This window comes from Poecile atricapillus, chromosome 2 (assembly GCF_030490865.1).
Source record: "Poecile atricapillus isolate bPoeAtr1 chromosome 2, bPoeAtr1.hap1, whole genome shotgun sequence".
NCBI classification, from domain to species: Eukaryota; Metazoa; Chordata; class Aves; order Passeriformes; family Paridae; genus Poecile; species Poecile atricapillus.
In genome coordinates, this window is record NC_081250.1 from 95,819,283 (window position 1) to 95,836,389 (window position 17,107).

The window sequence follows — 17,107 nt, forward strand, 5'->3', positions numbered from 1 at the left end:
AACTAAGAATAGCTGGATCTGGAACAGTCACTTCACATGCAATTATCTCTGATCTAAACAGCTGCACCAAACATATATTTTTTGTTTGGACACATCTGTAGATATGATGTGTATAATTAATTATTCGTTCAAAAATGCAATTTCATGATGCATTTGATTATTTAGATATAGAAGTTTTAATTCTCAGAGCTGACTAAAAATAGTGATTTTAATTTATTCCTGCTGCCTACAATTACCCACAACCATGTATTTTTAAATATTTCCAGACTATAAAAATTACTAATTTTTGCCACTTGTGTTTATCTGCATTTAGACTTTGATTTGGATAAATTAAGCTCTCAAGTGTTCCTTGCTTTATGAAACTCTGCATGTTGTACACTTCAACACAAATAAATGACTTCTACCATTAGAGGTTTAAATAATGTAATGTATTTCATGCTCAGCCTGAAGCTGGATTCCAATGAAGTTGCTAATGCACGTAATGATTAAGTGTAACTCAAATACTAACTGTGTTGTTGAAAACATGACAGGCAATAATTTGGTCTATTATATTCTGCCATTTAATTCCCTAGTACAGACATTCTCTGACACGTTATGAAGCAATGATTTACAATTATTCAAGCTGCAAAGGTCAGAAAGTGACATTATAATCATCTACACAGAGATCCCTTCTAATGCACAAAAACTAGGTAATACCACACAAAAATAGTTTTACCAGAGTAGCAACTTTCTATTTAAGATTTCCTAAACTGCACAAGTATAAATAATTAATTTACATTACAGTACATTAAGACATCCTTGAAAATATAATGTTTTTCCTGCTCCTACCAATAAATATACGAATAAGCCTTTTTTGCATGCCAAAGGCAATCTTAAGTGCAGCCTTTCACTAAAAGTGGCCTGTATTAATAGTAATCAGCTAAAAAATGTGAAAATCTAGATTTTTCAGACACAACGAACAGGAGTACAGACAATTTTTTTTTTTTTTTTGATGCAGCTGGTCAAACCACATCCTTATCTATCAAGAACAAAGATCTATTAGTCACTATGCTCAGTATAAGTGAGTAGTTTTGTTTAGACTTTCTCTAAGCAACCAGTGTCATTAAAATACTGAACTTTATACAAATCTCTAAATTACTCTTAGCATCAACGACAGCAGCAGAAGTGAGGTTATTTCAATTCTTGAGACATTATAACTGTCCCTAAAGCTTATTTACTTGAAGTTTTAAGAAACAGTCAAATTTAGCAAAACATTTATTTATCAGAACATCTCAAGTCCAGAATTAATTGAGAAAAGGAGTTTCAAAGCAAATAGAGAACTAAAGAGAAGAAAGTAAAGATTAATACCTACAGCCACCAAAAGACCAAAACAAAGCAAAAAAATCAAACAAACAAAACAACAAAAACAAACAACAAAAAAAAAATCCCAAAACACCACATCAAAAAACTACAAGACATAGCTACTCCAGCAAAATACAAATAAATATAATCTTTTTGACCCCACTCCAAATTCCTCTGTGTCTAGAAAGGCTTACTTTTGTTCTCAAAACATTTGACTACTATATATTAAATAATATACATGTAATAAACATAATAAAGACATTACTACAAATGCCCTTTCAATCTGTAGGAAGGTAGAAAAAAATGTTTATGTGTACATTTTAAATACTGAAAATTTTCTTAGCAATCCAAACCTACCTTATACCCATCTTCAATCGATTTTTAAGTGGTCATAAAGGAGAGGGGAAAAAAAAATTAAAAAAAGGGAAGCAGCCACTCATACTTGAAATATGTAACTACATACCCTAAAATTCTGTTTCTAAAAGCAAAGGCAAGAAAACGACAAAGGAATAATAGACATATTTTTAAACCAAACATTGCCTGTAAATTCTGTTCAAAATCTCGACTGCAGAACAATGCATTTTTCATATTTTACCTAAGGGATAAAATTTGAAAAGTGTACGATAAGCCTTTTCACATCATTTCACCAGGCAAATAAAACAAAAATTTTAAGTGCTGGGCAACCAAGATTTGCTCACCTAATCCAGGGTATCAGCCAATTTCATAGTCAGACTTTCAAAAATGAAATTCAAATATACCCACAGAAAATAGACATTACGCCTGAAATAATGGGGTATATTTTACAGCCATGGGTATAGAAAAGAAAACAATTAACACACATCTGCGATAAGGCAATGAGTAGCAGGCGGTTTATTCCAAATGTTAAAACATTAGCGGTGTCCAATTTCTGTGTCATGTAGTTTCTGCTGTGCAGCTCAAGAAAAACAAACCCTGAACTTCAATTTAAAAAAAATAAAACAACACAGCAAAATTACTGCCTTTTTCAACAACTAGCTGAATTATATATTGTGTACTTAGTAGCATGTAAATATAAGGATCATTTGGAAAATTGAGACACAGCAAACCCTTCCTGAAACAACACCAAAAATATACTTTTTGTCTCTTTCTTTTTAAGACCAAAATTTAAAAATAATTTGCCTTTAAAAAAACGTGGTATTTTGAGACCACACCATGATGTCGCACTGACATTTCACCTTTAAAAAGTGCCCAAGCAGATTCAAAAGCTTTTGAAACACAATTTATCCTCACAACTAGCAGAGGGCTTATTACTGAGAATCTAAAAGTCAGAGGATAGAATATTAACTACTGTAGAAAAGAAAACATAGTGCAGGACCTTCTGTTTGTGACAAAATTACAGAGTTAATGTTCCTGAAAGATCACTTCACCTTTTAAAGCATGATTTTTAAAAAGGTAAAATTTATAGCAATTAAAGCTAATGAAGAAATGCAGCATGAGCTGCTTATGTTCAGGAACTAATAGGTCCACTGAGCATTTCTAAGATTATTTAGCCATCAATGATAATGAATTGACATTGTCAGTGGTGTTAATGTACCAATGCTCTATAGTGCCACTAATCTGATAGCCAATCCTAGCAATTTTATCTTTCTTCATGTTGATACTATATTTTTTTAACCAATACGCTATCCAGTCCTTTCAATTAAAAGAGCACAAATACAGCACAGGCTATTAACACTTTTTCTCTTCTTCCACATATAAGATGACATATTCATTATATGGACTATGGTTCAAACTGCTCTGGTCATTCCTCCTTCAAATCCTGATCAATTCTTCAGGATTGTTAGTTACAGTGCAAAAATGTCTTTTCCAAATAAATCAGTATTAGTATATGATTGTTAAAATACATTTTTGGTGCACATTAAGTGAAATGTGATGATTATTTAAACAGGTATATAAATCAGATTTTTGTAAGCATGGGGTATTGTGGTGTATGTCTCTTCACCAGTTGTTTTGCTATATCTAAATAGCACAGCTTCATGTTGATGATGAAAATTAACAATACACAAAAATGAAAAATAACTATCTGCCTGGCTACCAGGTATGACATGTCAGCAACATAAAATAAGCAATCAGCTTATGAAAGTGACTACCATTTTAATCCAAAGTTCAAATCATTCATGTATATTTTGCTCTCTCTTGCATAACTATTGTGAATCCCAGGCAAGAGTTGTGAAATTTCTGAGACAGGTTCTGTCAGACACATCAATCTTGAAGGAATAGAACGACTTTTTGAAAAATGAGGTACTATGCCAAATCCTAATAATTTTAATTCTCTTATTTTTTTGTAAAATATACCGTATTAGCTACTTTGAAATTATTTTTACTTTTCCTCCCACAAGGAAATAGTTAAATAATATGATGATTTTTCATTTTAAGTTAAAAAGGAATTTAACAAACAACCAATGTCTAGTTTGTGGACATTCATTCCTGCGGAAGAGATTTTAGCCTTTGCTAAACACTTCTGTGGGTCTGTAGTTTTTAATTATCTTCCATGTCAAATTCCTGGCAATTGACAAAGCAGAGACAGCAAATGAGATTTTTTAAACAATATAAAATACCCTACCACATTCATATTAACTATGCTTCAAAATAAGGAGCAGCACAAGTTATTCTACTACTGATATATATGGATGCTGAATGCAAGAAAGCAGGCAAGGGAGCACATTGCCTGTGTGAAACTAGTTTTCAATTGGGCCTGAGAAATTATAAGGAGGAATCCAAACAGTCCTTGGAGAAGGATAACAACCTTTGCAGGTGTTTGGATCCTTGTTGTTTACTTGCAAGAAACAGTCAAGGGGTGCAGTTCCTAAATGTCCAATAATGGTGATGTGTTGGTTTAACGACCAATGACAGTTTTACCTCTTGCACCTTCTCGGACCTGTCTATAAAATAAGATCTGGAATAATAAAACTGGCTCTCTTGCATAACCCAGCTAGAGAGCCTATGTCGTGCTTTGCCATTCCTAATACAGTGTGACAGATATACACTGGACTTAAGAATTGGGATCATACATTTTTATTTCTCATTTCAAGAAGTCAGCAATTAATTTTCTTAAGTGAGCAAACCCAACCAAAGTATCTCATAATGCTGCATGCAAAATTATTTGAAAAACAGAGAGATGAATCAGTGAAAATCACTCAGCTGCATCTTCAGCTGAAGATTCACTTGTCTTCTAAAATGTGTAACTCACTTTGTTCTGCAGTAGATTTGTACGCTAAGGCTAAAATACCTCCTCCTGCTGAATATTATCCCAAACATCACACCACACCATGCATGTGTGCACTGCACCATCTAATTGAACCTGTGCTCTTCTACACATTAACCATAAGACTGCTATAGCAGGTTACATAGGTTTGCGTAAAATGTTTTTATACGATGCATATATTAGTTAATTTCTTCAGCATAATAACATTAAAATATATTTTTAATCAGAACTAGGGTATTAAAATCCAACTTTGAATGTCCTATGATGTACCATATATGCCATGGCATTTTAAAACCTTTTAAACATTTCTGCTAAATTAATTAGTTTTGCATTAAGGAGTCTCAGTGCCTCCTATTAAATGCAACACATTTGAAGGACAATTAAACATTATGAACGATCCTTCTAAGGAAATAACGATTGTTAAAAGAAAAACAAGACTTTCTGGGTAACAAACAGAAACACAAGCACACATAAAAGACTTCAATTTACTTGAAAACTCATATGCCTGCAATATTTTAGATCCGTTTGTTTGAAAAATCTGTCTTCTGTTTTGTTTTCATAAAGAATGAAAACCCTAATGGAGTCCAGAAATCTGTTAATGGTACTAAAATTATAACAGTATAGCAAAAGAAAAAACCCCACACAGTAAAGTCTATATTATATATTTTTTATGTCTTTAAATGGAATTTACAGTTCTCCCTGGCAATGTGAATGAACATCCTATAATTTAGTCAATTTACAGATTACAGGTTCAAATTGACCTTGTAGCCCATAAAATTGCTCATCTTCAGTGCAGGATTAGAAGTGGGAAAAGAATGTCATAACTGTATTTAAGGAATTTACCATAACAATGGAAAGGAGGATATGCATGCATAATTTTAGCCACTCTTGCTCACATCACAGTTTTCAATTCTGAAACAATGCATATTCTGTGCTCTTCTCCTGGTTAACCATGGTGGAGACTGTTTCAATTTACTCACCCACAGACATGACACTTGTATTCCCTCATCCCAAGGTGCCTCTTGACATGGTTTCTGGCATCTCCAAGCTGAGCTGTTGCAAAGTGGCATATCTTGCACTTGAATGGCTTTGATCCTAAGTAAAATTTAGCATAAGATATGAGTTGAATTAGAATAAAATATCACCCACAGTTAAAGAAATAAAAATTCCTGAGGAAAAAATAACCTTTCAAAATCTATCCCACATTTAACCTGTTTGAGATTTTTGCCTAATAAAAAAGGTGTCTCGTACATAAATTTGTAACTCCCGGGACACAGACAGTATATTCTGTATAGTATATTCTTCACAATACTCATTAAATTTTCCTCAAGTTCTAGATCACAGAAAATGCTCTCTTAACTTTTAATCTGATCTTTTTCTTATCATTAAAAATCAACAAAATATATTAAAATGAGAAGAAAATATAATGGACAGACAATGCTTCAACAAGATAGCAAAAGTTAATCTACACCTTTCCCAATGGCCAAATGCTGAAATTCGGGTAGTGGTCTTAAAGTGGCTTGGCATTGGTTTAAACTGCAAAATGTACCTTTTTTCAGCAAATATTTTTAAAGTAAAATAGTATTACAAGTCTTCTGACTTTGAATAGATTTCACATTAGCATTGGTATTTCAGATTTGTTCTGTCACACACAGCAAATGATTCATCACCTAGCTATTGTAATGGCATGCAATGTATGAATATACAGTGGATAAAATATTATGCCTTTATGACTGTTTTATGGTCAAGAATTTATGATTATTCTGCAAACCAGAAGTATTGACATTTTGGCTATTATTTATTTCAAGAACAAACTTTAATATTAAATGTCTGCTGCAGACCAAAGAACTCTGAAATTATTTCTCCAAGGAAAAAGTATCAACCTATTTCTTGTACCACATCAGTTCAGCAAAAACTCAAATTATTTGTCTACCTTAATTAACAGTGATCATCTCTCAAGATGGAAAAACTATCTTTCTTACTGACATAGTTAAATTTGGCACATGTCAGTCCCCAGGTTATTATGCAGCAACATCATTCTAGAAGCACTTTCCAATTTTCTGACCACTAAATCCTTAAATCAATAAATCAAAATCATAGAATTGCAGTTAAAGGTAAGCACAATATGGTCAAAGAGTCTCCATATTATGTTTAGTGTATGTTTTGTGAAATATTTTTTCCAATACAGTTAGGCATATTATGAAATATGGGATCTTTAATAAATATACATAAAGAGCTCTGATAAGAAAAATGTTGCACTATATCATACTTGATCAATGAACCTTTTTGCTTTGCCCTTGAAAATAGAATATCCTCCAAGAAACCACTGGTGAAATTGAGGATCTTAGTAAAAATTTTTAGAGTCTTAAATTTCAATTTAATTTCCAAAAGCTAACGAAAAATGAAGCATTTAATTTTAATCTTCTAACTGAAATAAAAAAGTCAACAGTACTAAGCACAGGCAGACAAGGTTGAATATTTCACAGCTCAATGACAATGAAGCCAGATCTCTTAATACTTCCATTTCTACTGTTGGAAGTAGATGTAAAATATATTTAGCACCTCAATGGTTATATCTAGTCAGCTTTATATGTTTAAATGTCAAAAGCAGGTTCAGACTGCAGCTCACAGCAATCACATTCTATCCATCACACTGAAAAAAAGCCAGTTGATTTAAATGATCCTGATAAAATTGAATTAATCATTAATTTGGTGACATTTCAAATCAACACTGCATTCTACAAAGAGACCAGGGCAAATAAAATATAATAAAAAAAAAACTTATCTTTGCATTAGAAGACCACTAAAAGTTGATGTTTTAACTTATGATATCTAGCTGGACAATTAATAACAAGGCCACAGGTGAAGAGGATTTTTTTTAATCTATTGGTGTTTATACTGCTTTTTTTTTTCTCATAGAATTCAAATACCATGTGGATTCTATCCTATGTTCCCTTAGTTTCTCTCCTACTGATTAAATTGTAAATTCGTTCCTCATTCTGCTACTGCAGGTGTCCCACAGGGCTTCCATACAAGACCTTTGCTGTTTTCCATTTACATGACTCCTTTGTGAAGAACTCGAGTTCAGACCAATCGTGACTACAGTGTGCTGACAATACAGAAATGTATTATTCTGTTGACTGCTCTCATCCAAAAATCACTGAGGCCTTGAGGGGTTTTGATTTTTTTCTCAGACCCAGAGCTGAATATCTGTTAACATCTCCATTTAAAGTCCATGAAAATTCAAGTGCTGGCAGGCTCCAGTCAGTACTTATCACCTGAAACAAAATCTCCCTTTTAGGTTGCTGGTGCCAAATTTGTTCCAGTATGCTCTTGGACGGAACAACCCAAAATTTTATAGTAAAAATGAAGACATTAGACTAAGACTTAAATTAATGGTAGGAAAAAAAAAATATATATTTGTCATAAAGATGTCTGAAATAATGTAAAGCATTTAACCATTTGTTAAATGTTAGCTTTCACTTATCACCAACTTCAGCAGTTCTCTTATGCTGTTTTAAACTGTGATACTACTGGATTCACATTTGGCTTTAAATTCTCAGAAAGAAAAAGAGAAAAATGCTTTCACTATATCATCTTTTCAATCAAATGCCAAAAAAAAAAAAAAAAAAAGCCAAAAAAAGCCAAAAATCCACCAAGCTACTTTACCTGCAAGTTATGGTATGGAAAACAAATGTACATTTTCTGATGGTAGCAGGAAACAATAAGGCTCTTAACAATTGGGGGAACACTAAACAAACCAACCAACAACAAACAAAACAAAAACAGAACAATAGAACAAACAAAAACCAACACCACCATACCAAACTGAAAATAAAACTAAATTTAAGAGTTCAGGTCAGGCAGTCATAAACCATTCTATTGTTTTGTAAAAAAATATTTGAGTTCATAATCCTTGCTTTACATTAGGACAATACAGACCCAAAGCTATAAGAAAAAATTCACTGTCACAGCTTTAGGGCAGCCAAAGGCAACATCACCTGCTCCTGCAGGCATTGCTGTGCTCCTAGCTCAGACCCAATACAAAGTGAGCAGAGCCATATGGAATGTCATCATACCATTTCCTCCTATGTTTAGGACATGGGGAGTAATACAGCATACTAGCATCGGGCACAACTGCCATTAACTGAGAAATCTGATGAGAAAAGAAACAAAGATGATGCATTTGCAGGTGATTTTTCCTCAGATGTTGATTGTTAATTAAGTTTATGGGACCTCCATCAACTGCAAACTAAAAAGTCTTCCACCTCTACTACTCCTTTTATTTTTCTTTACACTTCCTCATTTTCACTTGTCAACATGTGATGGACTTACTTGTTAGGTACTCTACAGCACAGCTTCCCTTTCATTTGCAATGTGAAAATCTCCTACATTATTTAATGGTATTTTGAAACATTATTTTTCTATTAATGGAAATTATTAGTTATATCTATCTGCAACTTTCCCTTGCCTTCCCTCTACCCCCCAAATCATCACTGATTATTCAATTAAAAAAAAGGAAAGGAGTTGGTAATGGTTACATATACATACACATGTATATAAACTTATTTATGCACATCTAGATGCTGATGAAAGACTTTTAAAAGCATATAATCAGAACAATAAATGGGAAAATACGTGGCTGTGCTCTTATGTACCTGTTGTTACCCTGGGACAGGTGAGAAGCTGGAAATGGTAGATTTTGCCTCACCAATGTTACAAGAAATGTACATACAGGTGGTGCACTAGGTCAGTTCCCTCTGCCACTACTCCAAATAACCTAAACATATTTGCTTGTTATTAAACTGTATCCACTGTGATACAGATGGAAAGAAAAGGTTCTATAAGAAGAAAACCACAATCAGGAAAATAAGAGATTGGAAGAGAAAGCCTTCTTCCCATTAAGTATTAATAAAAGTCTCCACATTACTATTTATGTCAATAAGCAAAGCATAAGAAAACATTTAAAGTAGCAGTGAGAAAGAGGGCAGATAAAACTGTTCTGTAACCCTTCTATACTTCTGCACCAAAAAATTACTTGCAAAATTAAATATATTCTTTCACTGCTTTGCATATTTAGTGCTATCCAAAAGCACTGTAAAAATATACTCCATGATAAGACCTACACACAAGATGTTAAAAAGTACACTAACTTTTACTAAATGTTACAATCAATGATGTAACTTATGTAAGTAGGGTTGCTTTGTCATATATTGATAGTTACCTCACTTTCACATCCACATTAACTTGATTTTAAATGCAATTAATACATATAGTCAAGGAAGACTAATGGACTACATTCTGCACTTAACCTGGTGGACATTTTCAAATGGCACAAGTGACCAGTGCAAACCTATTTTGCATTGTAAACGACTAAATAAATCTTAATGGATTAAGAATGATCAGCTATCAACACACAAGGGAAATTAAGTGCTGAAATGCCTACATTGATTATTTTAAATTATTAGCCTTACTCTGTTCTTGAATTTGTATGCTTTTAGTGAGCTTTAACACATTTACAAGACTTATTGACTATAATTACAAGAGAATTCAAGTAATGGACACATCAATTATAAGCAACATGTCTTGACCAGACAGTTGCATAAAGAATTCTAAAGAGAGCTCCATTAGCATCCTCCCCCTTAGTTTTATTCAGTTTTATCTGCCGTAAGAGGGCATATTAAGGGCTTATACAGCTGTTCTGACCATGTGAACATGAGCATCCCTCTAAAGACTTAACACTGCATTCGAAGTTGGATATTAGCTGAAGCAATACAGATAACTACGCTATTGACAGGACAGAAGTAATGTTGAAAGTATTAAGTATGTGAGTTATTGGTATACATGAATACTGCAGTTACAGTAAAATACTTTGAAAGGTTTGAAATACAACGTCCGTGTTCCCTGAGATTAATTTTTAGGATTTGTCGTCCAGTCACGCCCTTGCCTTTTCATAAAAAAACTTACAAAACTATTTTAGGATTATGCCAGGAATTACCATTCTTTTATGCTGCTTTTTTTCTTACCTTTTTGTTCTCTTCCTTGTAACCAGGCACTAAGTTTCAAATACTGCATGAATTTAAACTATAGCTTCCATAATAAGCCATTATTTAAAAGTACAGTAAAATAAACCTTACAGTTTTAATGAAAATATGTTCATTGAAATGTGAATTTATTATTCAAATCCACTCATAAATTCAACCATGGAGACACCACTTGTCTAAGCAGAGCTCAGTGATTTAGAAAAGCTGTCTATTTAAAATAAAGAATGTATGGCAGGTTTATAGAAACATAGCAGTGAATTTTTACATAAATTTAGAACTGCAGCTTATGCATTTTTCTACAGAAATGTTTTTAAATTTTCCACTTAAAATTAAACATAAAAATGAATTTAAAGTGTGATCAGCACAGAAACTAAATCAGATGCTACATCCCTGAGCAACACATCAGCACTGCATACCACCTTCCAGAAAGGTGGACCAATTCCAACCGCTATAACTTATTTCTACAAAAACCTCTTGTGCTTTCTTATTGGTATTTATTTAGGAATTATATAATTGGAAATGCCTATTCTGAAGCGTTATGTAATGCTGAAAGTTCCACTAAATTGAAATGAAATAAACAATTTGGATATTAAACAAATTAAATAACTGTACAGAAAGTTAGAAAGAACAGCTAATTGTTCTCTCAAACCACTACTGCTTCATTACATAAACAGAAGAACCAATCAATGGTTACAGTTTAGATTAAAAATAAAATCTCTCTATATGAAACAAAAAGCAGAAGGGTGACTGCACTTGAAATGTTCTTACATTTTCTGCGCTTTGATCACTGTATTTTCATACCCTTTTAGATAATTTTGAATTTCACCGGGGCTTATCAGGCAATACAAATGCAGTTCATAAGAAATATTAAAGGGCTTAACAAGCAGAAAAAGACCAATGGTATAATTCCAATGGTATAATTCAAACTCTGTTTGAAAGAGACCAGTTGCAACAACAGTATATCCATACCTGTGTGGGTACGGATGTGAGCTAGGAAGGCCATGGAATTGCTACTTCTACACATCTTCCCACAATACTTGCAGACATTGCCTTGGTTCTCTTCCCTCTCCCTGTTTATCTGCTCAGTATCTTCAACAATGTATTTATTGACTTCGCGCAGCAGCTCTTCATGCTGCTCTTTGATGTGGAGAAACAAGCTCTGCTCTGAGTCAAAGGGCTCCGTGCACTTCAAACACTTAAAGGTTGCGCCTCCTTCGGGCAGCTCCTCCACACTTGCCTGCTCATTTCGCATGTGCCCAGCACTGGCCAAGTGCTGGTGAAGGTTGCTTTCTGTGTAAAATGATTTTCCACAGAGTAAGCAATGAAAATGCTTTTCTTTTGAAGGATGTTTCATGGCTATGTGAACATTTAGTCCGCTCAAACCATCTGCTAGAAAACCACAGTCATCGCAGCGAATACGTGTCGATTCCCCAAGGGAAATTCCTTCTGACTTTTTCTTTTTCCCAACACTTGTTGAAGTGTCTGCTTTCACTGTGAGCTCACTAGTTTTCACTGCCCCTGACATCTGTCCTTCTGCAGTATGGTCAGTGGCCTCCGCATCTTGATGACTTTTTAACCTCACTATAGAAGAATCAAACTTGCCAACATTTTGCATTGCCTTTCCATTATCATCGGCACTGATAACTGTTCCTAAAGCCTCATTACTACTTTCTTGTGTGCCCTCAGCTGTTGAGCCATCTGCCTCCCAAACATTGTTATTTATAGTTACTTCAGCTTCATGTTGTGCTTCCATAAGGGCTTTTTCCTCCCCAGTAGGATCCTCTCTGAAACTTCTGTTACCATATAAACTACGTCTATTTTGTACTGCTTCTCCAGTATTTCCAGCAAAATTTGATTGCTCTACTGCACTACTTGTTTCAGGAAGACTTAGCATAAGTGGGTTATTTTTCTTCAGTGATTTTTTTTTGAGACTGTCTTTGTCTCTACATTCTGCTTCTGGGTTTTCACTATTTTCTTCCAAGCTCTCCACACCTTTTTCTGAATTGAAGTTTGTGGTGCTTGATCTATTTTGATTTTCTGCAGCGCAATCATCATCTGAGTTGAGCAGCTCCTGCCCATCCTTATTTTTCTGCACCTCACAAGTACCTGTTTCTGTAACTGATACTTCCTTGACAAGTTCAACAACTTTATCTTTCTGAGGAGTTTGCTGGAATCCTTCACAAAAAGGGTTTTCTCCTCCATTTTTAGATTCCTTATCATCTCCTACTGCATTTTGGGAACTGACATCTTTAGAGATTCCTGGAGATGTATTTTCATTTAAGGCAGTAGACTCAGTAAAGCTTTTATTCATATCATCACCTTCTGATGCATCATTGGCACACTTTGTTTCATCTAAAATAGTTTTTGATTCTCCTGCACTGCGATGGTGCTCCTCTTGAGGCAAAGCAGTGCCTTCTTTAGTGATATGTGCTGTATTTGCTTCCTCCCCAGAAGAATGAATGTAAGATTCTCTTCTAATTTTATGTTTCTCTGTTGCTGCATGCCTTATCATCTCTCTGCGAGTAACAGCATAGTAGTCACAAGCCATGCAGTAGAACTCAAATTGTTTTGTATGCTTTCGCTTCACATGCAGCTCTAAAGAAGCAGCAGAATGAGCAATGAAGCTGCAGTGTATGCACTTGTTGTCATTTGCACCCATAGCTCTTCTCTGGAAGCTTGGGTCACAGTCTTGAGAAACCCTCACTGGTTCCAGTAACACACGTTGGTTTATATTCAATGGATTCCTACCAGGCTGCAAATCCAGCAGCCTACTGGCATTTGCAGCTTTTAACTCAGCATCTCCTTGCCCAGCTTCCTGATTGTCTAAGACAGAATTTTCCACATCTGATGACTGGCCACTGTCCTCAATATGTTCAGGCAAGGCAGTCATGGGGCTATTAATCTTTTTGCTTATGGATTCAAAATTACCTCCTTCAGGGCTAACAATGATCTCCGAGTTCTGTTTTCCACACCCATCTATTTCAACTCGGCTTTTGTGTTTTTTGGTTGCACAGTGACGTTCCATATCTCCTTTGGTGACAGTGTAGTAATTGCAAACCTTACACAAATAGCTGTATTGATGACTGTGTTTTCGCCTGATGTGAACAGTCAAATTTGTAACACTGGAGGCCAAAAGGCCACAATGGGTACATGTCCTAGAAACAGTACCTTTAAGTTTCCCTCCTCTGGATGCATCAGCTAAAACCAATTCATTTTCACCAATTCTTTGCTCAGATGGAACAAATTCCTTATTTCTCGATATGTTTTCCACAGAAGAAGATGAAACCTGTATAATTTCTTTATCCAACTCTGTATTTCCACTCCCAGAAATGGAAGTATCCACCACTGATTTAATGCCACCAACACCAACACAAACCTTTACAATACATTCTTCAAAACGTAGTCCAATGTTGTTTTTCCTGGCATTTTCAAGATGCTTGCTTCTTTTGATATGTTTCTCCATTCCTTCCTTACTCAGTGAGTAGAGATTGCATGCTTTGCAAAGGAAGTGATACTCCTGTGCATGTCGGAGTTTTATGTGCCTTGTAAGAACTGTGGAAGATCTTGTCTTATAAAAACACTTTTTACATTGAAATTTGGTTTTATTCAGAACTGAATGCTTTAGTTCATTTCTATGATTTATGAAGGAAGAGTCTGGAGCTTTTGTTTGCATTGACACTTCCACTTCCTTTGAAAGTCTTTGGCTACTGTTCGATACTGAGTCACTGTAAGGTACCACTTGCAAGGTCTGATCACTGTTAGTCAATGTAGTAGCTTGCTGAAATAATGAACCACCATGTTTCTCGTTTTTTTGATGATTTATAAGCTCTTCTTCAAATTGAAAAAAAAGAACGCAAGCTGGACAACTATGGGACCTATTATGAACTTCACTCATATGGCTTTGAAGGCTGACCACGTTCAAGCTGGTAAATGAACAGAGTTGACAATTAAAGCTACAATCACCCATCTGGTGCTTACTGTCATGACAGTGTTGCTTCATGTCTTCCCCGACTCCAGAGGAATCACTACACATCTGACAATGAAACTGGGTCCTTTTTGTATGAAGTTTTGCAACGTGAGTTTCCAAACTTTCTCTGTCATGAAAAACATGACCACAATCCATGCAAGTAAGAAGAGCACCATCATCAGCAGTAAGTTTAACTTCAGAATCTTTAGCATCTCCCGTGCTAGAAGAAGGGGTATTTGGCCTATATTCAGTAAAATCTTGTATTTCTGCAGCAGTATTACAATTACTTTTAGCATCTGTTTCTAGTTCTGTATGTGACACAGGGTTTGATTCATCATGTGTAAGCTGTGTGCTGGAGACAGGCTTCACATGTACTTTCCGAGTTTCAGATTTGGGTCTCTTACTATTCCCCAACAAGCTGTATCTTCTTTTAACCTGCCTTTTTAATCTAGAAGACCTACTCTGTCCAAATGAAGACCTTAACAAGAAAGCATTTCTTTTGTGTTTCAGTTTGTCAAATCTCCTTGTCCTGTGTAAACTGTTAAGCAGCTTTTTGGTAGTTGGAAGGCATTTTGTTTTCTGCAAGATATTTTTGGATGGTCCCGGTATTTCTAGTTTTTCAGTATGAACTTTATAATTTCCTTCTGTACCAGAAGAAAGCAACGTTTCTTCTGTCACAGTGTCCATTTTTTCAGTGGGAGTATTTGAAGATGGTATCGTTTCAACAAGTTCACTGCAATCCTTTTGTTTAGACAAGCTTAATTTTGAGCCTTTCAGTGCACTGCAAACACTTAATTCTTTTGCATCAGCAGTTCTTGCCCTTAATTTATTGGTCCCAGGTTTTACCCTGACGTTCCTCTCTTTGGTTACATTAGATTGTTGGTTTCTAAAGGATTTTTTCGTCAATATCTGTACAAATCCTCCCCGTGCAGCAAGGTTTTGGCGTCGAAGGTGAGTCTTGCCAAGGAGATGAGAATTTAGGAGACTCTCTTCAGCACTCTGAAAACCACAAAGATCACAAGAAAATATCTTGGATTTCTCACGATCTCGCTTAACACGCATATGCGATGTTGAACTACACTCACCTATGCAACTACAGTGAGGGTGTGTTTGCTCTTTGGATGGTTTAGAGAAGCTTTCTTGTTTATGCTTTTCCTTATCAGAGCAGGAAGGTAAACACTGATCACTCATTTTGTCTTTAGGGTCTTTGTCTATGTTTCCAACTGTACAGACAACACTGCTTTCTTCTGAAGAATATAATTTATCAGGAACAGCAGCTGACACCTCTTGTGAATGTTTATTGTCCTTGGGAATTTTCAATATGGCATCAGCAGCAGCACATCTGAAATCGTAACGTAGGCACAGGATATCTGAATTAAATATGTCACTATCAGGACAACTGGTGACTCCTTCCTGCTTTACAGCTCCAGCTACCACACCACATGCTTCTCCAGCTAAAACTTTTTGCAATTTCCTTCCACTGTCTTTCATGTCATCTGAACAGCTCTGCTTTCTTTTCCTGGAGATATCTTCAGGTTTTCTTGCTTCAATAACATCCAGGTTTGGTGATTCTGACAGTGCTGTTTGGTTTGTGCCATTCTCTTTTTCTTTCTTTTCAAGGTTCCTGAACATTTCATCTGATGTAGGCCTTGTTTTCTGCTGAGATGAAGAGTCACATCCAGAATTTTCTCCTGCTGCATTTCTTGGGGATTCTTCTGCCAACTCAACTTGTAAATTCTCATCAACATCATCTTTCTTCTTATTCTCCTCCCCATCCATTCTTAACAGTGATATTACCAATTGTAGATCATTTGGTTTAGCACCTACAAAACCAAAGAGTTATTATTAGTCTTTTATGCAAACTTCAAGGTTTAAGAATCAAATTTTAAAACCCCCATGCAATATAGAAAATTAAAATCATGGCAGAAAGAAATACACAATGAAAGATATGAGGTGACAGTTTCATTACGGTATCTAAACCCCCTTCTAGTTACAGAGCTCTCACTGTAATGAGCACCACATGAGCAAACACTTAGATCCCATAGTTTTTATGTAATCAAGTCATCTTCTACATGCTTTAAACATGGGCAGACAAATGTGACCTTTGCTTCTGGAAGTATATTTAGGACACAAAATACTAGCATCTTTCAAGGAACTGGTCATGGAATATTTAATTTTTCCACCAAATTTCAAAGTTCCCAGGAGAAATAATCATGACTGCCACAACAAGCAAAACAAAGCCAACATAGATGTTAAATATTTTAAGTATGCAGCTTGCCTTCCTTCTTCTGCTTAGATTACCTACTAAAGAAGGAAAACACATATAGAACCATGTTCTAAAAGAATTTGCTGCAAGTATCTCAATGCTTCCCATCATTCCTAAAATATCTTCTAAAACACTGTTTCCCAACTGGGGAGGAGGGAGGAGAAACAAAAAGTCATGAAATAACAGTGCAGAGAAGGGTAAGACCTTTGAGACCCAGCATAAACTCTAACCATTGAAATCCAGTT

General features: G+C 35.1%; 1 protein-coding gene across 6 annotated transcripts in view; it reads right to left on the reverse strand.

The window, feature by feature from the left end:
- ZNF407 (zinc finger protein 407) overlaps positions 1–17,107 on the reverse strand; it is a 337,294-nt gene that overhangs the window by 294,644 nt on the left and 25,543 nt on the right. For all 6 annotated transcript variants that reach the window (XM_058831042.1, XM_058831041.1, XM_058831044.1 and 3 more), the window contains 2 exons: positions 11,599–16,419; positions 5,566–5,680 (listed from right to left, as the gene is read on the reverse strand). In XM_058831042.1, the coding sequence (XP_058687025.1) occupies positions 5,566–5,680; positions 11,599–16,419 (4,936 nt within the window). The remainder of the gene's footprint in view (positions 1–5,565; positions 5,681–11,598; positions 16,420–17,107) is intronic.